We start from the raw sequence: 25,770 nt of genomic DNA on the forward strand, positions 1-25,770 counted from the left end.
AAGTGAAACCCTTCTTCATCTTTTCTGACTTGGTTCATTCATACAAAATCTCTGACCCTTTTGATTTACTGGTTGTTAACTGATATTCTTACCTTATTTGCACAAACCGTGTATATTAAAACCTTGCCCTTAAATAACTTTTATGTATTTACCCCTAATTGCCTACTCTGCACAAAGTGTTTGATTAATTTCTTTCCTTAATTGGTTTATACCTGTTTGAATCTGAATCCCTTAATTAAGGGAAGCCCTGTGTAATTGATCGACAATCAGTTTTCAAACTATTTTCTTACCTTATTTCTGTCTGCTTTCTACACTATAAAAGGCACGACACTTCACACTTCACACTACACACTTCACAATCTCTTCTGAATTCTCACTCTCACATAATAGAATTCTTCCTTATTGTATGCATTCTGACTTTCACAAGACTATTGTTTTTCCCTGTTTGTTTCTTTGAAACTGGTATGTCCTAATTTAACTTTAGCATCACCACAATGTGTTTACTTACAGCTTTCTGCATCTATGTGTACTTTACTACTTCTGCAGAGTTAAATACTTAAACTAGCATGTTGATTTCCTTTTTCTTGTTTCTGCTATGAATCCCTATTCCCTATTTCCCTTCATGTGCTTTGAGTTACAGTTTAAAACATGGCAATATGCAAGTTATTATCTATGGTTTGAACTTGATCCCTTATGGGATCCTAACCTCTAAACAATGTGATCCAGTAGTCTTATGGGTGTGCCAACATGTCCCATTGTTGGGTTATATCCACTAACCCGCTTTTTCCTCTTGCAACTCCCCATTCCCTATATCCCTATGTGTACTGTCTCCCTTCCCCTTTTCCCCTTTCAGAATTCTACACTTGCACTCTCTCTTAGTTCCTAAGTTCTGCCCCTCTCTTGTGAGCCTTGCCTTGGGACCTTGAGTTCCCTCTGAACTTGGACACCTGAGGGCTGGCCCTTCCACACTGCACCATGGCTTAATCCGTGATACATTTGGGTGTAATCACTGCCCGGAGTTCATATGAGACTCTTAGGGAACTCTGACACACCCCAAATAGGAGAAAGTCTTTGAAATATGATCTCTTGGAGTTGATTTACTTCATACTTCAGACAGGAAGTCTGAATCAAGCTCTCCTTGGTTGCACTTTTTAATTTCTGATGTACTTTTCCTTTACTTTACTTTTCTGGGTTGTAATAATTTTGTAATAAAACTCTTGGGGATGATCAATAAAGAGGGAGGGTAACTATGTATGCAAAAGGGGGTAGATAACCTGCCTATAGGAGTTTATGAATTTCTGCATTCTCATGTAGATACCATGTCTATAGGAATCTTGCATTTGCGTATAGATACCATGTCTATAAGGATTTGTGCATAGATACCATGTTCATAGGAATCTTGCATTCTCTTGAAGGTACCATGCCTATAGTTTATTTCTGAACTTCTTCATAGCATATAGATATGCTGCCTATAGGAATTTCTGAATTTCTGCACATCATGTAGATATCCTGCCTATAGGTTCTTTCTGAATCTTGCATACGCATTCCTCATCAGGAAAACATGTTCGTAGGTCTTAAATAATCAACTGCAATTAGATATCATGTTCATAGGCTTTAAACAAAATTCAGCATCTAGATGTCATACCTATAAGGTTTCTGCATTTTTTGCTACGTTTATAAGAGTGTCCAAAATCGACAACACATAGAAAGCATGCCTATAGGAGCCTTAATCAAAATATGAATCGTTTTGCTTACTTATAAGTCTAAAACCAGTAACAATGACGAATGATCTTTTGTTAAAACTTGCCTTTCTTTAATAACAGACGATTTTCTTAAATTAGTATGTATTCATGTTAGTTTCATTATTTCTGGAATCAGTAGATATCATGCCTATATGGGTCTTCGTCTACACTTAGGCAAGCCATAGGGTGAAAGTTTATAAACTGAATCAGACTTTTTATCAGCTACAATCAGCAGGCAGGCCTGATTCGGGCTTCTTATCTGAACTATGTAATAAATCAATATGCCTATACCGTTTAAGTTTTAATCAGACCCTAAACAGTACATGCAAGTCATGCTACATTATGTGCTTTCTTTGGTTTAAATGAGGTCTATTTGAGCCCTTTTATTTATTTATATGCTTCCCCAAACTCGTTATATATGTTTTGATTGTCGCCTTAGTATTTTACCTTTTTGAAACCACAAATAAGCCCAATACCTCCTCCCTTTAGGATTAGTAGTCCCAAGTGCCTCTGGGGCTGATAATATGGGGACGGGTAATAGCATGCAATAAGTAAACGAGACCATTCCGCGCTTTAATACCTCAACGGGGTAGGAAAGGGTAGATATGAATAGGATGACCACGCGATAACATCACGTGTAGCCCCTCACTGAGGAGTGATTACCAGATGTTGTGTGGGGTGATCCATATTATTAATAAACCTAGGACCCCCCTTTCCTTTGTTTTCTTTGTTTCTTTTAAAAAAAATTTAACCATTTCTTTTAAGAAAATCAACTCTTTTTAGTTTCTTTTTCTTACTTTTGTTTATTTGTAACCATTACGGGAAAATCCTCTCTTGTTTGAAGCCTTTATTTGCCTATGTGTTATTTGCACTTAAGTCAAAACAATAGTTTGGCCGGGAACCACACTAGTGGATCCTGAGGGGTGCCTAACACTTTCCCCTTGGGATAATTCCAAGCCCTTACCCAATCTCTGGTTACTCAAAACAAACCCCTTCTAGTGTCCTAATGCACTTTAATTATTAGGTAGCGACTCTTAAATTCAAAACCCAATTCCCAAACGGGAACGAGTTGTCTCCCAAATGTCACAAACCCGATTTTTAGAGAAAAAAAGGGGGCGTGACATCCATTTGTATTGATTCCTCTGCGAGCTAGCCTATCCTTTATGAGTAACTTCTTTTGCACAGTCAGCCAGCATATAAAGCTGTGTTTTGGAATGTTTTGTTTCCTCCAGACCCATCTTCCGCATTGGCAAGTATCCAGATTTCCCTTCAACCATGAATAGCCTTTTTGGATTGTATACTTCCCTGTATCTGACTGCCATACTCCAGGAGTATATCCCCCTGCCAATTTGTCTATTATGTGACATATTTTCTTCCCATACTAGCTACTGTCATGTGGTACATTGTAGTGCCACCAATCTACATCTTTTAGATAGATATCATTAATCCATTTGACCCACATAGAGTCAGTCTTTTGAGTTATGTCCCAGACATACTTCCCTATGGTTTCCTCGTTCCATACCACATAGTCCTTTATTCCAATCCCCCTTCTTGTTTTGGTCGACATACAAGGTCTCAGGCCACTAGTGGTACCCTGTTTGTTTCCACCTTACCATCCTGCAAGTAATTTCGACAGATTGTTGTAATGCTTTTAAGAACTGCTTTGGGAAGTATGAAGATAGATGCCCAGTATATATGGATATGCATCAGCACTGCATTGATCATTTGCACTCGTCCAACATATGACAGATTTTTTTAACCCCAACTCCTTATTCTAGTAATTAGTTTGTCCACTAGCACTTGACATCCATTTTTGATAGTTTCTTAGATGATATTAGTACACCTAAGTATTTAAATGGGAGTTTGCCTTTGCTATAACCTGTTATTTCATACAAATCTTCTATCTCCTTTGCCTCCACTAACCCTTGACATCTAGAGAATGATTGAAGCTCTCACAACATTAGTATCACAGATTGGAACTCCCCTTTGCAGAAAAGGAGCACATCATCTGCAAAGCAGAGATGATTGAGCTGCAAGCTTCTACACTTGGTAAGAAAATGAAATCCCACCTGTTGTGCCACTAGTTTCATTATCCTTGAGAAATACTCCATACATATTACAAATAATAGAGGAGATATAGGGTCTCCTTGTCTCAGGCCTCTCTTCCCTTTTATGTTCCCATATAGCCCTCCCTTTATAGCCACAATATACTGAGGAGTTGATATGCACTCCATAATCCATCTTATGAACTTCGTAGGGAAGTTAAGTGCATGTAGAATCTCTTTCACAAAATCTCATTCTATTGAGTCATAGGCTTTCATGAGGTCTATTTAAATCAAACAGCTCTTGGTTGCTACTTTTCTATTGTATAGCCTTACCAGATCTTGACAAATCAGTATATTCTACATGATTGTTCTTTTGGCTATAAAGGCACTATAATATTCAGAAATGATATCTGGCAGGATGATCTTTAGCCTATTACACAACTTTTTGGATATGACTTTATAGACTGTGTTGCAGCAGGCAATGGGTCCATAGTCCCTAACTACCTCTGCATGGCTGCTCTTAGGAATCATTGTGATTACTGTGCTGTTGATTTTCTTTAGCAACTTCCCTGATGTGAACAACTCTAGCACTGCTTCCTTGAGGTCTTTGCTAGTTATGTCCCAGCTATCTTTGAAGAATTTACTCTCATATCCATCAGGACCTGGAGCTTTTTCCCTATCAATTTTCCATAAAGCCTATTTGACCTCCTATGTTACACCCCGCAATATTAGGATGATGTTACGTCCTGCAGTATTATATTACGATGATGTTACGCCTTGCAGTATTACATTATAATAATGTTACGCTTCGCAGTATTAAGTTACGATAATGTTGCACCCTATAGTACTACATTACGATGATGTTACGCTTCACAATATTAAGTTACGACGATGTTGCACCCTGTAGTATTGTACGTTGAATTTATCGTAAGGTAATTGACATCAGTCCAAGTAAAAGATTATTTGGAGATTATAAGGATTATGTTGTTTCACAAGTGATAAATAAATTCGTGAAAGTGAAAGGATAAGCAAATCAAAAAAAATGAATTTCGTCGAAGTTTGATATTTTGGGATAAAATACGGCCAAGCTAAAATACCCGGTATTCATGGACTAGTACCATACAAGATACCACATCAACCATGATAGTAAGGTGTATAAGGTGTGTTAAAAATGAGTAGTATTTTAAATAATTTGAGATGATTCTTAATTATGTGGATAATTGGTTAATTACCGGGTAACAGGACATTACCTAATTAATTAGTGGATAAAGATTTAAAATCACCCACCTCTATGTGGCAACAAGCCACTTTCTAATCAAATGACTCTTAGTCATTTGAGATTAGGTGGCACCATAATAGGTTAGTTACAATACACTTCAATTATAAGCCACCTAATATGTTACTTACAAGATACTTCAAAGCTAAGACTTTCAAACACAACACTTAAGACTTTCAGACGTGAACCTTTGCACCTTAGCCAACGTGATTTCTTCTTAATTTCCTACAAATTCCTACAAAAGTACTATAACCAGATGTGATTTCTTCACTTCTAATGTTATAACGTGATTTCTTCTTAATTTCCTACAAATTCCTACAAAAAGCACTACAACTAGATGTGATTTCTTCACTTCTAATGTTACAACGTGATATTTTCAACCAATAAGATTTCTTAGCACAATAGCAACGTTGGGTCTTTGTGATTCTAAGGGAGTACGGTGCAACCTTTTTCAAGAATATCATATGGATTTTTACTTACTCCAGGTATGTTAAGGTTATCCCGTCTTTCTTTTGGCATGATCCATATGGTACAAATGAAACGAGCAAAATACGCAACTTTCATAAATGACTCTATTCATATAAATAATAGGGGTGTCTATATTCTTGATTTCCTATGTGAATTATTATTATATCTTTTGTTCATGGGTCTAAGAAAAAAATTATATATTTGATAAAGTTTATCCGAAGGGCATATTGATTTTTATGGCATTTGGAGAAAATCTTATTAACATATTTCTTATGCATTTCATGCATTTATATATGTACATTGACCCATGATCAGATGGCGTTATATACGCGTATATATGTATATATATGTATGTATATATGTATATATATGTATATATATATATATGTATATATATATATGTATATATATATATGTATATATATATATATGTATATATATATGTATATATGTATATATATATGTATATATATATATATATGTATATATATATATAAAAGTTTATGGCATTATATACGTACCACCACCTGATCAGCTGGTATATGTTGATGATTTTGCCCACAGTGGCCGAGATAATATGATGGGACGCCCTTAGAGCCTGATGATGTTATGAAATATGTACCTATGCACGACATGACATTCATACGCATATGCATGACACTATAATTATTTCATGATTTATAAAGTTATCCAGACTTACAGGTGGAGTCATTTACTTTATATTTCCTCCATATCTGTTATGTACTTATTTATGTGCCTTACATACTCAGTACATTATTTGTATTGACGTCCCTTTTTCCTGGGGACGTAGCGTTTTATGCCCGTATTTCTCGATAGACAAGTCGAGAGTCCTCCAAGCAGGCGATCAGCTCAGCGGAAGATGTTGGTGCACTCCATTTGCTTCGGAGTTGCTTGTTTGGTCAATATAATTTAAATGTGTATTTTTTGGTATAGCGGGGCTCTTTCCCGACCTTTATGACAATTATGTGTCCTTATAGATAGATGTCATGTACGTAAAATATTGTATGGCCTTGTCTGCCTATGTTCAGTATACGAGTGGTTATTTTGTCTTTATAGGCCCGTACATCATAGGTATAAGTTTGGATTACATGTTGGATCGTCCATTATTGAGTATTTCTCTATGTTTTATTGTACTTATCTCATGACAACCGCTTTGGCTCATTTACCTATGATAGTATGATATAAAAGATACACTACGTAGGTACTCGGTTGAGTAAGGTACCAGGTGTCCATTGCGGCCCATCAATTTGGGTCGTGACAAAAGTGGTATCAGAGCAGTTCTGTCCTAGAGAGTCTACAAGTCATGTCTAGTAGAGTTTTGTTTATGGGTGTGTTATGCACCACACTTATAAGCAGGAGGCTACATGGCATTTAGGATTGTCACTCTTTCTTCTTACTCTAGATCGTGTGGTAGAGCTCACTTATAAGAATTCAAATTCCGAAATTCTATTTTATTCGTAATAAGACAATACCTACATCCAGAAAGAAGGTTGGAAAGAGAGATAGTTGTGGAAGAGCTGAGTTAGAGAAATTGGATATTTGTATGATGCCTACGATAAGTAAATGTGAGGTCTTTGGCAGATTATGGGTGTACTGAAAGGTGTAAGCTTCCTGATAAGAAGCCTTAAGGCAAGAATACCTATCCACCTTAATGGTGAAAGACAATGACAGATTCAAAAGATAAATACAAGTTTCAACAAGCAAGATGAAAAAGAGTAGGAGACACCCAATTAATGAAGGTTAACGTTGTTTATAATTCAGGTAGAGGAACATAAGCTTTTTGAGTTATATTCAGCTGTAACAGAGGTATGTATAATTGGTCATACCCCGTCTCAATTATTCCCTATAGGGGCTAACAGGTGTAGTTTAAGAAAAGGACGGAACATCAAGATCTAGCTGGTTAGAATAATCAAAAATGGTGAATGGATTGTTTGTGTTAGTTGACATTTATGAAGGGTATTACAAATGTACCAATAGATCTTCTTATGAGACACCCAGATGGTGCACTCTAGAATATTACGATTAGATGTGAATACTAACATTCAAAAGACAGGCACTAAAAGCCTGTATATGATAAATATTACCTTAGTGTAACTCTTATCCCAAGTAGAGCGAGGACGTTGAGTAACCCAAAGAGCCGATGAATGAAGCAAAGAGAGTTAAAAGAGAAAGAATGTCGTGTTGAAGTTTTCACAAGAAAGGGATATGTATAAATATTAGCAGAGTAATGAGAAGAGAGATAAGGAAGCATTATGAATAAGGTGTGATACATGGATAACGACGGTAGGAAAAAAAAAGAAGAAGAAATGACAGTATTACAGAGCGTAGTCAAGTGAATAAAGAGACGAGATGTGATAGGCCTTAGGATAACAAAAGAGTATAGGCCATGAAGTCATATCCTTATTTTAAGAAGTAAGTTCGTGACTCTAACGTGATTACCAATAGGAAAAGCTAGACCCCAGAATAATAGAGATCAGTATGGGCTGGTGAATAAGATAAAATAAACATGAATTAGGGATTTAGTGATTTGATAATGGTCGACATCCTGAGAATTTCAGATTTCGTGTCGGCAATAATAGAATGGACAACAGAAGACGATTCACGAGAAATTCAGAGAATGGCTATTCAGAAAGACGCTTCCCTAAAGCAAGCAATGTGAGCAAAGTTAAGCTTAAGTGATTGTATGTGCCAGTTACACTAAACGTCACCATCACGAATGAGAAATTTTGTTATACTTAGTACAAAATATTACCCAAGTGAGTAAGGGTCATCGATGATGTGAAAGGACGCCAAAGATGAAGAGGAAAAACATCTATAGGCAGGTTGTCATAGCTCCAAGTCATAGTATTCCCCTAAAGGGGGAATATGGAATGATAAAGGAAGAATGCGATAAAAATGAGAAAGGGATAAGATTGCACTTATCTAAATGTTACAGATATGCTATGATTCCAGGACGTTATGTAAGCACGAAGTCGAAAAAGGGGGGAAGTAAGGGTTCCTACCCGGGATATTATTGATAGATAAGGAGCCGGCACGCGAGGTAAGTTAAGACAAGGAAATAACCCAAGAAAGATTATGCAGAATATGGATATAAGAATGGGCCGACGAGTAATTAGTAGTTGATTCAGGAACAGCCTAGTCATGACTAGACAAGAAGTTATGGACAAATAAGCAGATCATGCAAGATGGATATAGTAAACCCCAACATAGAGAATTCAGCCTCACAGTAATGTCATTATAATACTTGAGATATATTCAAGTAGGAGTTGGGGTAGTTAAAGGTACCGTATAAGTGTTACAGGGATAAAAGAAAGTGACACTGGGAAGGCAATTAAAATGTTAGTTCAGAAGCAACCCTCAAGTACAAGGGCATGGAGGTAAGCAACTACAAATAATTATAGGAAAGGAAGGATATCAAAAGGTCTGTAATAAGCTCACATCTTTACGAGGGTCAAGGGTTCTCTCTAAGTACTACAACAAAAGACTAGCTGAGAAAATAAGGAAGAAGGCTTCAACTTAAGCACAACGACCTAAAAAGGAAATGGTCGTGTAACAACAGTCTCACAATAACATTGTAAGCACTCCAAAGGAAAGTGGCACCTATTGTGGCTAATGAACGAGAAGTAAAATTAAAAGTAATATTCGAGATCATATGAGTTTCACAAAAACTCTGGCATATATGGGCACTAAGATAAGCTAAGTATGGACGTAACAAGGGGCAGAAAGACCAGGAAAAAGTAATAGCATACGTTGAAAGAAAGCTAAGAAGGAACGAAAGAAATTATCCGATCAATTATCCAGAGTTGGTTACGATATGAACGCACTTAACAAGTTTGTAGTTTTATATATGCAGCATATACATTGATAATCATACAGCCATAGACGATTCCGTTATAAGTTAAAAGAAGGAATTGAGTCCATGTCGTAGACAAAGCATTTAATTGTTAGGAGATTATATCCTGGATATTCTATCTAGTACATGAAGTACTAAAGTAATAACTAATACCATGAGCCGCATATCAAAAGATAGCTTACGCATACATGAAGGTTGATCAAAGGGAAGAGGAAACTAAAGAGTTGCATTAACTAAGTAAATCAGGAGCCTGATTATTGGACCTAGAAAATTATAGAAATCATGATCGAGAACATTGCAGGACCAGCCTTAATATCAGAGGTACAAGAGAGATAGTACAACAATCACAGCCTATAACGGCTCTACGATAAAGCCAGTTAGAAAAGTAACAGCCTCATAAGAAGTTAGTATGGAGCTCTCACCGGAATGTAGTATTATAATAGAGCTTCAAGTTGTGGTGTGAATCATACCTATGTGGAAGGGAGGTTATGAAGGAGATAGAAGATATGATGCAAGATTTAAGTAAGTAAGGTAAAGGTGAATAACGTACGAGATCTTAAATGCAGAAAGTTATGAATGGTCCATAGTTCGGATAGAAGGCTAGAAGCGCGGGGATTCAATATCCAGGAATGATAGCGGCATCGTCTGTGGCATATCTCATGGCCTATGGTTTCTAGGTATCGAGGATGCTAATTAAGACAGTAAAGAAGATTTAGAAACGATGTGATGTCTCGCTTGATGTTCCATAGTGACATAAGGAAACCTATGATACAAGCAAGTTGAAAGAAGGTTGCGAGTAATATAAATAAATATGGGTAGGTCGCGAGCTTAAGTATGGCAAAGTGGCAAGGTTTTAGGAAGTCAAGAGTAAGGATACGAAAGGGCGAGTGAGAAGGTGACGATAATGGATAAGTCCTCAGGATTAAACCCATGAAGCGAGCTAATGGTTTCTCTAAGTCATAGAAATCTCAGTATAGCCTGAATGAACTCAACTAAGACTAATATCATTTGAAAGAGATGAGGGTGTAATTGTGGTAGATAAAGAATGACATTTGGACCTTCGTTTGAATAATGATTTTGAAAAAAAAAAGAGAAGGAGAAAAGATTTCATTAACAGCACGAGATTAGGATACCCCTCATAAGGTGAATTACTTTGCGACACTATGAAATACGATTATGGAAATCACTTCAAATATTCCTCAATGCAACATAAGCCCTAGCGGCAATGTATTAAGTAAGAAGTTTCAAATCTTCAAATGGATGATTGTAGATCAACATTGAGGTAAATCAACAATAGATAGATACAAGTTACAAAGTATGACATGAGATTACGACATCCTTCTTAAGACGAACGGTAATGAAGGAGCATTAAAGGACTGAGATTTATACCTAAAGGATAGGCAACAAAAGTAATTGGGACCTTGGTAAACATACCTCAACAATGATAAATTGAAGTAAAAACATTATGGTATATCATGACCCATGTAAATGCAGTAAATCCATACGAATGGATGACCATATCTATGAAATAAGATATGGCCATATTCGCAAGTTCTACAAAGTATCGAGCAAAGAACTTCAGTACACCTACAGATGCCCATAGAGGCATCCTATTAAGCCGTGTATATGTTTACAAAGTAAAGCCTAGAGATTAGATTGACTAAAAGCTAAAAGGAAAACGGAAAAAAATGAATCGCATAAGCGCACTTACAAAGCCAGGGTCATACAGGCTGCTTGACAGGAGGTAGCAGCAGTTGCGAGATTAGAAAGATTTCGATCACAAGTCATGATATGAGCAAAAAGACTAAAGGGGGAATACCATAGACTTTGAATTTATTCACAGAGCAACTACTTATGGCAAGGAGAGTATTAAGGTATTCACAAGAGCTATAAGTTATAAAAATGATAAAAGCATCAGTCAATATTCGAGGAAGAATATTCCAAAGGGGGGAATGATGTTACACCCCGCAATATTAGGATGATGTTACGTCCTGCAGTATTATATTACGATGATGTTATGCCTTGTAGTATTATATTACAATAATATTACGCTTCGAAGTATTAAGTTATGACAATGTTGCACCCTGCAGTATGATATTATGGTAATGTTATGCTTTGTAGTATTAAGTTACGACAATGTTGTACCCTATAGTATTATACGTTGAATTTGTCGTAAGGTAATTGACACCAGTTGAGTAAAGTACCGGGTTCCCGTTGCGGCTCATTGGTTTGGGTCGTGACAACCTCCTTCTCAGTGAATTCTTCAGTTAACATGTTCCTCTGTGCCTTTGTCACTAATTGGCCTTTTCTAACCAGAGTACTGCAAACATGTGTTCTGCTATTTGTAGTAGACCTTAGTAGAAGTATAAAATTCCACAAATGCATCTGTTATCCCTTCCATATTAGTCACCATGTTACCCATAGAGTCCTTTATTGAAAGGATTCTATTAGTTTTCCTTCTAGCCTTCATATAACTGTGGAAGTATTTGTTATTTTGTCCCCTTGTTTCAATCATTATACTTTGCTTTTCTGTCTTAAAAATTGATCATTTGCTTCCTTTAATCTACTATACTTGTTTGCCAGTTCCTGCTCCTTGTCTATAAGACTGCTGTTGGTGGGATTTTGCTGTATTTGCTTTTGACACTCCTCAAAGTTTTTCTTTGGCTTGCTCAGCTTTCAATTCTATGTCACTGATTTAGTTCTATTCAGTTATTTGAGGACTCGTTTCAATCTATTCAGTTTCTCCACTATTTGTTACATTTTGGTCCCTCTGATTCTAGTGTTCCAGCTATTTGCCACTTTTTCTTTAAATTCAGGATCCATACTTCACATGTTAAAGTACTTAAAAAGTATGTTAATCCTCTGATTTCCATTCTCCCAGTTAATAATGGCTAGACAATAGTCAAGCAATCCCTCAGTCATATACTGAACCATAGAAAGTGGTAGCTATGATGACCAGTCCAAGTTTACCAATACTCTATTTATTTTACTAAGTGCTCTGTCTCCTCCACTTTGTTTGTTGTTCCAGGTATAATAGGCAAAGTTGATTTGAGCTCTTGGAAGCTACATGCATCAACACATTGCCTGAAGTCTCTTATTCCAGCCACTGTCACATGGCTTCTTATTTTGTCTTCCTTATGCATGACAATATTGAAATCACCCATCACAGCCCATAGTATTTGCATATGTCCACTATCTCCTTCCATAGGTTCCTCTATATCATTATAAACATATACCATAGTTACTTGAAATTTCATCCCAGTACCTTTATGTCTAACTGCACTATGTATTAGTTGATCAATATTCTCAATATATCTACCTCAAATATCATTGGCTTCCACAATAACCAAATTCTCCCCTTTGGGTGTTGTGCTAGATTTGTTGTAAACGACTATCCGTTACAAATATTAAGAGAAGCTCTATGAGCTTTTGTTCTCTTAATCTTAGTTTCCAGGATACCAAACAAGCCAACTCCACTATTATCCATAAACAGATGAATATCTCTCTGTTTATCTGGCCTGTTGAGTCCCCTAACATTCCAAAAGCCTAACTTATCCATTAGCAAGGGCTTACCATCACCCCTTCCATGTCCTGGACCAATCACACCTAGTTCTTCTTCAGGGCAGGAAGTATTGGTTTTACTTTGTTTTGGGTCTTCTTCATTCCCCCCTTTGTCAAGTGCAGCAAATGCATTCCTTGTTGGTATTGCATTTGATTCACTTTGTTGTTTCCTTATCTCTTTGTCACTGGATTTATTTTCTCCCCTATTGTTCTCCTTACCCAGTCTAGGTTCCTCTGATGCTTGTTTCTCCTTCTCAATTTGTTTCCTTCTTATTTCTACTTCTTCCTTATGCAGCTTCCTACAGTCTTGCAGATCATGTCCAAAATTCTTACATTTTGGACATAATGTAGGCTTCCATTCATAATACACCTCTTGCTTTACTATTTTCCCCAATTCATTTTCAAATATTATTTGTGTAGGATATTGATGGCTTACTAACACTCCAAGTAGCACCCTTGCAAATGCTAATCACTCTTTATTAGTTATTACTCTGTCAGCTTTTAAAGGTTTTCCTACCATCCCGGATATTTTGGTAAGAGCATTCTTCCCCTCTATACTTGATATCCAGTCCTTTGAGTCTTATTCACACTGAAATTCTGTCAACTTTTTCCTTGCTCACATCTATGTCTAGTTCCCATGGCTTCACTACTACAGGCTTTTTGTCGAACATCTGGACTCCCTCCTCAATTACTTTGATTCTGCTTTCAATTGTGTGAAATCGTACCAGAAAAACTCCTCTATTGACTTGCAATTTTATCAATACCCAATCCTCCCCATATCCTCCAAAAGTAACCATCAATTACAGCCAATGGGGAATTGGATCCCAAAACATAGGATATCACTGTTGTTTTCCAATATACAATTTCATCTTTGATATCATCCATTGTAATTTTGACGTTTTCTCCTGCCAATTCCTCATAACTTAGGTTTAGCCCCTTCTCATCCGATATTGTTCCCACAATTTTACTCTATGTTTTAGGGCTCAATTGTGCCTTACTCATCTCCCTTGTCTCCGTAATTTCTGCCTCTACTCTATCTGCCCATGATTCCCCTGGTTGAGCCAGTGGAGTCTTCGTCTGAACTAGTGGATTCGTCGCCAGAGGAGTCTTTGTCGGAGTCATTGGAGTCATCACCGATACTTGGCTTAACCCTAATGGCACAATTCCTTGGATTGCATTGATGTTTCGCGTCTTCTTCGCATCAACTGACTGTGGAATTCCATTTCTACTCGATTGATTGCTTGAATTTCCTACCAGACGTTGCTGCCCTCCCCCTCCATTCTTCGTTTTCCTCGTCATTTTCAGTGTTACCTTGAGAGGAAAAGTCATTCTAGAGAGAGAAAGTTCCTAACCCTTCTATATAAGACCACACATACTCTTCACATTATCCCATCACAAACCCTTCTATCATCTCAATCTCTACTCATCAATTTAGCTCTTTAATTTTTTTCCTTGTATTTTTTTCTTAATGTTGACTTGGCCCACATATAATTATAATAACTTTTAACCAATACATCGGAGGCATAATGTATATATATGCATAATCTTTAAAAATATTACTACTGTCTACACATATAACATGATTTTTTCTTATGAAGCAGTGTCATGACAAATTTTACTAAAGGATGTCTCCACGACTGCTCACTCATAAAACAAAGAAAAAATTAAAAATGAAGGCCGTAGCTAGGACACATATTTTGCGATTGACATGATAAGATTCCACTAGAAGACTGATATAGTAGAGGTAAAACCTTTGCACCACAGAAGAAGTTGACAAATTAAGTGGCTGTTTACTTTCAACTGCTAACTTATGAGAAGCTTCTATATATGCGGTCGATCCTCTTAAATACCATATATGTGATTGTGTCGTGATTCTTTTGTGCACGTCCCTTAAAAAAGAATAGTTTTTGACTGATTTATCCTTATTAAATATTTTCTCAATTTATGTGTCATCTCTATCAATGACATTATCCATATTAATACTAAATGCGAATGCAATTTATTATTAAGGGTAAAAAGAGAAAATATAATCAATTTTGTCTTAAACTCCTAAAATGACAAATAATTTTAGATAACTATTTTTAGTAACTATGACACATTATGAGACGGAAAGAGTATATGATATATCATCCAATCTCCTGCACTTTCCCAAGCACTTAATAGCTAACGGAAACTCTTTTCACAAGAAGAACCACTTTATTTCAACGCGCTGTGACTTTATGAACCCCTTGTAGTTAGGTAACAATAAGCATCAGACTTGTCTTACCAATTGTCACTACTCTTACTAGTAGTTCTTTTTGTACTATATAAATACAAGAGTTTTCCTCATTATTTTATATCTCAGTCTTCAGATACTCAAATTCTTTGAGCTCAGCTGCCACATACTTCTCTTTTTTAATTGAAATCAGGTTTTGACCTGAAATTAAATGGCAGTAGAAGGAGAACAACAACTTCAGACTAACGGACATGCAAAGCAAGCTGAAGAATCAGCCAACTCCATACAATCCAAAGAGCTGCGCAAAAAGAAACGCAAGAAATTCTTGATTTTTGTTGCAGTCTCTACTCTATTTCAAATTGCAATCACTCTCTTCTCTTCATTGTACATAATGAAAGTCAAAACTCCCAAGTTTCGCATCCGGTCAGCTACCTTTGATGTATTGTCAAAAAATGCAGAATATTCTTCATTCAACATCACAATGAATGCTGAATTTGGTGTCATGAATACCAATTTTGGACCTTACAAGTACAGAGACAACACTGTTTATTTTTTCTATAAGGGTGTGAGTATTGGAAAAGCCTTTGTTTCCCATGGCAAAGCTGGTTTTAAGTCAACCAAGAAATTTAATGTTGTTGTGAATCTGTCATCGAAGGATGTATTAACTAAGGACTCGCAGATAAGGAACGATCTGAATTCTGAAACTTTAATTTTGACCAGCAAGTCAAAATTGGAGGGGAAAGTGGCGCTAATTTTTGTTTTGAAGAAAAAGAAATCAACGGAGATGGATTGCACCATTACTGTAGGATTGGCTGATAAAGTGATTCGGAATATAGACTGCGATTAGGGAGTTAATTCAATTCCTTACTAAAATATTTGTAATTTTTTATTTTATTTAGTAGTGTCTTTTAATTGGATGAGTTCGATTTGATATATCTATAAACCAGAGAATTAGAAACCACTAGTTTCGCAGTGTACAGTCGTACTACAAGCTGGTCTGGTGGTGCCTGCAGAAGAGGGTTAATATCTAATAGTGGTAATCAGTTGGTTAAAAATAATAATTAAGCCTCGTATTTACAAGTAAGCTTCTCCATAAGTAACACTTGATGTAAAAGAAAAAGAAATTTTTCAAAAGATCGCCAAGTTCAGAAAATATAATCGTTTGAACAATCAAAAAATGAGAGTTTTTAGAGCATCGGCTTCATTTCCAGACTTGGGGAAATGAAGAATCTTGTTTGTTATCAGAAATCTCTTAGATCGTATATGTGTGTGTGCGAACTTCCCTACACCCGTTATTACAACTAATCACATTACTATTTTACTATGGTTATCTAATAGATTAAGATGTATATAAACATTAATTAATCATGGTTAAGTACTAGTAAATTGTGTACAGCAGAAGAGACATGCCACCCTTTTCAAGTTGGATGGTGTGAAGGCGGAGTCACAGGTATTCAAGGGGTGTCAATTGATATTTCTTCATTAGAAATTAAATTGTGCAGCTAGATAATTTATATATATGTATATATTAATTTTCCTTCACATCTTCGTGCGTTCGCTTCTTTATATTTTAATCCCCTTAATGAAAAATTTGGCTTTGTCACTAGTGGAAACCCATTTAACTAAGTCGGCAAATTAAAAGGGAATAAGAGAATGAGAAATTGGACTCTGCATAAGCTGCTGCTTAAGTACAAAATGGCAACGGAGACCTTTATCTGTTTATTGTTTTCGAAATCAATGTGAAGACCATGAAATTTGTAGCATTTGTCAACACATGGTCTGCTTTCTTCCATTAATTGTTAGGTGTTTGTCCAGATTTTCTTGTCATAATTGGTTTTTCTTTCTCATGAAGGAAACGACAACATATTTATCATAATTGGGTTTTCCTTTTCCTAAAAGGAAAATATAATTCTTCTATATTTGGCTAGTCCCTTTTCCTGTAGGAAAAGGTTTAGAGTTCTATAAATTGAAGATCTGTCATTTCTCATTCAGTATCATCCATAATGTAACTATATAGGGTTTGAGAGTCGTGTTTAGGAGGGAACTTTATGGGACAAGTGTCAGTGTGTTCACTTATGTTTGCCTCTTTTTGAGGTTGGTCTCTCGATATCTTTGTACTCTCTTTTATTATAGTGGATTGCTCATCTCCTGTCGTGGACGTAGGTCAATTGACCGAACCACGTTAAATGTTTGTGTCTCTTTTGATATATTTCTCTTCTATTATCTAACTTATCGTCGTTCAAGGTTTGTTTTACTAACTTCCGCATGACACCTGGGTTTTTTCGATCCTAACAAGTGGCATCAGAGCAAGGTTCAAGACAGGTTCATCTTGGCGGATTTAGTTCTAGCTGCAACATATTTGATAATAATCGTGATTTTTGTCTAAGAAATTTACCTGTGTGTTACGCACATTGTGACAAACTTTGTGATGGAGATGCGACCTGTTGAAGGCTATGTGAAGAAGATGAATCAAGTTTATTTTGCTAGAAAATTCAGGCCAAGGGAGAGAATTGTTAGGTGTTTGTCTAGATTTTCTTACCATAATTGGGTTTTTCTTTTGATAGTGTCACTTGTGTTTGCCTCTTCATGAGGTTGTTCTCTCGATCAACCATAACTTCATCAACTAGAGCATCCATAACATCTACACTATGATGATCATTTTGATCTTGATCAATATCTCCATCATTGTCTTGGGTTCCTTCATGTGCAATAGGTGCCTTAGCAATAGAAACTGGATTACTATCAACTAAGCTCTCATTACTCTCAGAATCTATCTTCTCAGCTTTGTCAATATCTTCAATAGTCTGATCTTCAAAGAATATTGCATCACGACTTCTAATAAGTTTGTTGTCAACTGGATCATAAAAACGATACCCAAACTCATCTTGACCATAAACGATAAAGATGCACTGCTTAGTTTTGACATCCAGTTTCGATCTCTCATCTTTAGGAACATGCACACAAGCTTTACACCCAAAAACTCTAAGGTGACCATAAGAAATATCTTTGGCATACCAAACTCTATCTGGGACATCACCATCCAAAGCAATAGCAGGAGACAAATTGATGACATAAGCAACAGTGTTAAGTGCTTCCGCCCAAAATGTATTTGGAAATTTAGCCTCTGAAAGCAGGCATCTAACTCTTTCAACTAGAGCTCTATTCATCCTCTCTGCCAAACCATTCAATCGAGGCGTCTTGGGCGGAGTTTTCTTATGACGAATTCCTTGTTCCTTGCAATAGTTATCAAAAGGACCACAATATTCACCATCATTGTCAGTACGAATGCATTTTAATTTCTTCCCCGTCTGTCTCTCAATTAAGGATTGAAATTCCTTAAACACACCGAGTGTTTGATCTTTGGATTTCAAAAGGATACACCCAGAGCTTACGAGAATGATCATCAATGAAGGTCACAAAGTAAAGTGCACCACCTTTTGACTTTACTTTAAAAGGACCACACAAATCAGAGTGTACTAACTCTAATAATTCGGTCTTTCTTGAAGGAGGATGGCTATAAAAGGAAACCCTTTTCTGTTTGCCAGCTAAACAATGGATACATCTTTTCAACTTTTCTTGTTTTATTTCAGAAAGCAAACTTTTCTTAGCCAAACATATAATTCTCCTCTCACTCATATGACTAAATCTTCGGTGCCACAATTCTAATAAAGTATCACTTTCCATCAGATTTATGGAGTCATTAAGAATAGAGCCATATGTCACATATAAATAAGAAGACTTGACTCCTCGAGCCACTACTAACGATCCCTTGGTGAGCTTCCATTGGCCATTAAAGAGGGCATTATGGTAACCTTCATTGTCAAATCTTCATGCGGAGATTAAATTGAAAGGAAAGTCTGGAGCATGCTTGACATCTTGAAGAACTAATGTTGAACCATTATTAATTTTCAAACAAACTGCGCCAACACCAAACACCTTAACTTCACTGGCATTGCCCATCTTTAACACTCCAGAATCAACAGGAGTATAAGATGAGAAAAAGTCTTTTTTTGGTGTGACATGTGAGGTAGCTCTAGAATCTACTATCCAACTCGTCTCATGGGATACCAAATTGATAACGTTTTCATCATAAGCAAAAAGAAGGTCATCTCGAACAATAGCAGCAACATTGTTCTCGTTATTTTCAGCTTTCTTTCCTTCTCTAATGTCTTGATTCAACCGACAAAACATTTTAATGTGTTTTTTATTTTCACAGTGGTTGCATGTAATATTATAGTATTTGGACCTTGACTTACTGCTACTTTTACCTCTATTCCTTGAGCCTCTTGTTCTATCTCTCCCCCGATCTTCCGTAACCAAGATATCTTCTTGTGAGGACGAACCCTGAGATTTTCTCCTTACTTCATCATTCAACACACCACTCTTGGCATATTCCATGGTCACCTTATCTCCAGGAGCTGAATTTGTCAAAGAAACCCGAAGAGTTTCCCAAAAAGTCTGGTAAGGTATTAAGAAGTTAAAATCCTTGTAACTCATCATCAAAATTAACTCTCATTCCAGACAACTGATCAAGGACGCCCTGAAAATTATTTATATGATCAAGGATAGGGCCACCTTCCTTGTACTTAAAGGTCATCAATTGTTTTAGTAGGAATAACTTGTTGTTCCCGGTTTTTGAAGCATAAAGAGTCTCTAGCTTTTCCCACAATGATCTCGCATGTGTCTCATTCACAATATGGTTGCGAACATTATCTTCAAATCATTGTCGTATATATCCACATACTTGTTGGTGCTCGAAATCTCATCTTCATCAGATATACTCTCATGTTTATGAGTTGAAAAAATGGGTAGATGCATCTTTTTCACAAACAACTCTTTCATCTTGCTTCTCCAAACGTAATAATTTCTCCCATTTAAACATACCATCTTGCTCATATTCGCCTCCATTCCGTAACAACCCAGACAAATAACTAAGGCTTTGATACCACTGTTATGTCGAGAAAGAGGCAAACCCAAAAATAAAGAAAATAAAGAACACCAAATTTTAACGTGAAAAATCCTTCAAATCGAAAGTAAAAACCACGGGATCACAAAGATCCAAAAAGCTCCACTATAACAATAAGAGGGTTACAAAAGTTCTCCAAATTGGCTACACAACAAGTGCCAAACACGAAGCAAAAATAGCAACAATAAATTAATTGAAGAAAGAGGAGAATCCACAAAAATGAAGATGTTGTTAGAGGCTCAAAATCAGATGTTACGAGCCTCCAAATCCGATCTCCATCGTTCAAATACAAGACCAAGATGTTACAAACACTCAGCCAAAATTTCAGCCCGATCCAACGGTTAATATATCGAAAAACATGATTTAAAGTTGGCTGGTCGGAATAAAAATCTGCAGCAAAACAAATACGTTTCTTCTCTTTCTCTCTTGATAAAAACTCTCTCAAAACCCACTCTTATGTTCTTAAGTCTTTCAAAGACTTGTATCAATGAGCATAGAACAGTTCTCCAAGGTTGTCCTATTTATAGATCATGAGTGGTGCTTTCTCTTAGCGCCAAAACCCACTTAAAATAGGAATAAACATCGAATCTAATTCCGAATTGAAATGAAAACTAAAAGAAAATAGAATTAGGTCATTGGGCCTTTGGATGGACAACATGGGCATGTGTTCAACATTAATTGCACATAATATTGAATTTCTTTCCCTCAAACTGGTGTAAAAACATTTAAACTTATACAAGAAATGAGCATTAGCTTGCACTTTTCTTTGCTTTTAGACACTACATATGTAATGATAATTAAGGTGTGACCTGTTATATTAACTCTCAAACTTTTTGGCGGTGACTTACCTCTTAAAATACCCAGCAGGCCAATTGTTTTTCTTGACACAAATTACTTTCATAAGATAAAATGTCGTGATAAACGTCAGAGACTTTTACCATCTTCATTAGAGTACATTAAATAGGTGTTTTTTTTTTCTCATTTTATTTTTTGTTTTGTGACTATAAAAGGTGCGTTTTCAAGTCCACTACATGGAAATGGAAAGTGTTATTTGAACGAATAGTCTTTCGAAATTGGACTGTGGATGCGGTCTTTTGGTCTTTTCGTTTTTCCTTTCCCCCATACTGGGCTGCAGCCTTGGAGCTCAAATGTCCATTACTATTTGAGCCTCTTTTATTTGAGAGATCCACAGAAATAAAATATTTACGGCTCACTTATAGCCATAGATACTATTTACAGTGTTTGGCCCACAAAATTATCGATGATATACAACATAAAGAAGACCTACGACAAATATGATTTTTCCAGTATGTATGGTTGGAATTCGTTAGAAACACCTTGATAAGGCAATATTCAAATTTTGAAAAAGATTAAAAGTGATATGGACTAGTTTAGAGTCAAATTCGTGGTTGAAATCGAGTTTAAAAATATCATTGTATTATATGTATATCACATGTTTATCATTATGTATCCATGTATATCACATGTCCACATCTAACGTTCTAAACGCACCAAATGTAAATATATGAGCGCGCAGAAAGTGCTACTTGTTATGTCAAGGAAGAGGCAAACCCGAAAATATAGAAGATAAAGAACACCCTTGTCGCAGCCCTCGAGAAGCTGGAAAGTACCCATGTGGCACACCATCCACAAGCACTCCAAAGTCTTCATTACATAACATCCATGTATCAAATTCCGCCATTTATCACAAAAGCCCATTCGATCCAAAAAGATGCTACCAAATTTTAACGTGAAAAACCCTTCAAATCGAAGGTAAAAATCACGGGATCACAAAGATACAAAAAACTCCGCTATAACAATAAGAGGGTTACAAAAGTTCTCCAAATTGGCTACACAACAAGTGCCAAACACGGAGCAACAATAGCAACAAGAGCAACAACTAATCAATTGAAGAAAGAGTATAATCCACAAAAACAAAGCTGTTGTTCGAGGCTCGAAATCAGATGTTACGAGCCTCCAAATCCGATCTTCACCGTTCAAATTCAAGATCAAGATGTTACGAACACTAAGTCAAATTTTAGCCCGATCCAACGGTTAATGAATTCGAAACGTGATTTGAATGTTGGCTGGTCGGAATAAAAATCTGCAGCAAAACAAATATTTTTCTTCTCTCTTGACGAAAGCTCTCTCAAAATCCAATCTTATGTGCTTAAGTCTTTCAATGACTAGTATCAATGAGCATAGAATAATTCTCCAAGGTTGTCCTATTTATAGATTATGAGTGGTGTTTTCTCTTAAAGCCAAAACCCACTCAAAATAGGAATAAACCGAATCCAATTCCAAATAGGAATGAAAACCAAAAGAGAATAGGATTAGGCTATTGGGCCTTTGGCTGGACAACATGGGCATATTCTCAACAAACTCCCCTTCCAGCCAAGGGGCCAGATGTGTCTTCAAGTAGAGGAACTATTAACAAGCTTCATGCATGCCAATTTTCTGCAAAACACATGCTTATATGCAAACTTAGCTACAAAGTCATCAGGCTGCTTCATATAAATCACCTCATCTAAATCACCATGAAGAAAAGCAGTCTTGACATCCATCTTTTCAACCTCTAAATCTAAACTTGCACCTAAGTCTAAAACCACACGAATAGAAGACATCTTCACAACAGGGGAGAAAATTTCATCAAAGTCAACTCCCTTCTTCTGGACAAAACTTTTAACAACTAACCTCGCCTTGTATCTAGGCGCAGAGATATGGTTATCTTGCTTTATCTTGAATATCCATTTGTTAGATAAATCTCTCTTACCTTTCGGTAATTTCACTAACTCATATGTGCCATTCTCATAGAGTGGCTTCATCTCATCTTCCATCGCTTCGAACTACTGATCTTTGTGAGTATCTTGCATGGCTTCATCATAATTCTCAGGTTCTCCCATGTCAGTCAAAAGTACATACTCTTCAGGAGGATAGCGCATGGATCTTTGCTTCTCCCTTATAGATCTTCTAAGAGAGATTTCAAGAGCATTCGAAGTAGTTACCTATGCAGGAATTGGTTGTTGATCAACCACAACTTCATCAACTGGAGCATCCATAACATCTACACCATGATGATCATTTTGATCTTTATCACTATCTCCATCATTGTCTTGGGTTCCTTCCTGTGCAATGGATGCCTTAGCAATTGAAACTGGATCAATATCAGCTAAGCTCTCATTACTCTGAGAATCTATCTTCTCATCTTTGTCAATATATTCAATAGTTTGGTCTTCAAAGAATATTGCATCACGACTTCTAATAATTTTATTGTCAATTGGATCATAAAAACGATACACAAACTCATCTTGACCATAACCGATAAAGATGCATTGCTTTGTTTTGACATCCAATTTCGATCTCTCATCTTTAGGAACATGCACACAAGCTTTAAACCCAAAAACTCTCAGGTTATCATAAGAAATATCTTTTGCAAACCAAACTCTATCTGGGACATCACCATCCAAAGCAACTGCAGAAGACAAATTAATAACATAAGCAACACTGTTAAGTGCTTCCACCCAAAATGTATTTGGAAGTTTAGCCTTTGAAAGTAAGTATCTAACTCTCTCAACTAGAGTTCTATTCATCCTCTCTACCAAACCATTTAATTGAGGCGTCTTGGGTGGAGTTTTCTGATGACGAATTCCTTTTTCCTTGCAATAGTTATCAAAGAGACCACAATATTCACCACCATTGTTAGTGCGAATACATTTTAATTTCTTCCCCGTTTGTCTCTCAGCTAAAGACTGAAATTCCTTAAACACGCTAAGTGCTTGATCTTTAGATTTCAAAGGATACACCCAGTGCTTACGAGAATGATCATCAATGAAGGTCACAAAGTAAAGTGCACCACCTTTTGACTTTACTTTAAAAGGACCACACAAATCAGACTGTATTAGCTCCAATAAATCGGACTTTCTTGAGGGAGGATGGCTATGAAAGGAAACCCTTTTCTGTTTGCCAGCTAAACAATGGATACACCTTTTCAACTTTGCTTGTTTCACTCCAGAAAGCAAACTTTTCTTAGCCAAACACGTAATCCCCCTCTCGCTCATATGACTCAGTCTTCGGTGTCACAATTCTGATAAAGTATCACTTTCCACCAGATTTATAGAGTCATTAAGAATAGAGCCTTGTGTCACATATATTTGACACAAGCCACTACTAACGAGCCCTTGGTGAGCTTTCATTGGCCATTAAAGAGGGCATTATGATAACCTTCATCGTCTAATCTTCCCGCGGAGATCAAATTGAAAGGAAAGTTTGGAGCATGCTTGACATCTTGAAGAACTAACGTTGAACCATTATTAGTTTTCAAACAAACTGTGCCAACACCAAACACCTTAACTTCAATGACATTGCCCATCTTTAACACTCCAGATTCAACATGAGTATAAGATGAAAAAAAATCTTTTCTTGGTGTGACATGCAAGGTAGCTCCAGAATCTACTATCCGGCTCGTCTCATGGGATACCAAATTGATGATGTTTTCATCATAAGAAAAAATAAGGTCATCTCGAACAATAACAGCAACATTGTTCTCGTTATTTTCAGCTTTCTTTCCTTCTCTAGTGTCTTGATTCAACTTGCGGCAAAACCTTTTGATGTGTCCTTTCTTGCCACAGTGGTTGCATGTAATATTATAGTATTTGGACCTTGACTTACTTCTACTTTTATCTCTATTCCACGAGCCTCTTGTTCTATCTCTCCCCGGTCTTCTGTAACCAAGATATCTGCTTGTGAGGACGAACCTTGAGATTTTCTCATTACTTCCTCGTTCAACACACCACTCTTGGCATATTCCATGGTCACCTTACCTCTAGGAGCTGAATTTATCAAAGAAACACGTAGAGTTTCCCAGAAGTCTGGTAAAGTATTAAAAACCCAAAGTCCTTGTATCTCATCATCAAAATTAACTCCCATTCCAGACAGTTGATCAAGGACGCCCTGAAAATCATTTATGTTATCAAGGATAGGGTTGCCTTTCTTGTATTTAAAGGTCATCAATTGCTTTAGTAGAAACAATTTGTTGTTCCCGATTTTTGAAGAATAAAAAGTTTCTATCTTTTCCCACAATGATCTCGCATGTATCTCGTTTACAATATGGTTGCGAACATTATCTTCAACCCATTATCGTATAAATCCACATACTTGTTGGTGCTCGAAATCCCAGTCTTCATCGGATATACTCGCGGGTTTATGAGCTGAAAAAATGGGTAGATGCACCTTCTTCACGAACAACAAGTCTTTCATCTTGCTTCTCCAAACATTATAATTTTCCCATTTAAAAACATCATCTTGCTCATATTCGCCTCCATTCCGTAACAACCCGGATAAATAACCAAGGCTCTGATACCACTGTTATGTCGAGGAAGAGGCAAACCCGAAAATAAAGAAGATAAAGAACACCAAATTTTAATGTGAAAAACCCTTCAAATCGAAGGTAAAATCCAGGGGATCACAAAGATCCAAAAAGCTCCACTATAACAATAAGAGGGTTACAAAAATTCTCCAAATTGGCTACACAACAAGTGCCAAATATGGAGCAACAATAGCAACAAGAACAACAACTAATCAATTGAAGAAAGAGTATCATCCACAAAAATAAAGTTGTTGTTCG

General features: G+C 36.5%; 1 protein-coding gene across 1 annotated transcript; it reads left to right on the top strand.

Moving 5' to 3' along the window:
• The first annotated feature begins 15,392 nt into the window (after positions 1 to 15,392).
• On the top strand, positions 15,393 to 16,028 carry LOC142182073 (late embryogenesis abundant protein At1g64065-like). Its single transcript, XM_075255984.1, has one exon. It carries the CDS (start codon positions 15,393 to 15,395, stop codon positions 16,026 to 16,028), a length of 636 nt encoding a protein of 211 aa, XP_075112085.1.
• Positions 16,029 to 25,770: the final 9,742 nt, after the last annotated feature.

The sequence above is a fragment of the Nicotiana tabacum genome, chromosome 6, assembly GCF_000715075.1.
Source record: "Nicotiana tabacum cultivar K326 chromosome 6, ASM71507v2, whole genome shotgun sequence".
Classification (NCBI taxonomy): domain Eukaryota; kingdom Viridiplantae; phylum Streptophyta; class Magnoliopsida; order Solanales; family Solanaceae; genus Nicotiana; species Nicotiana tabacum.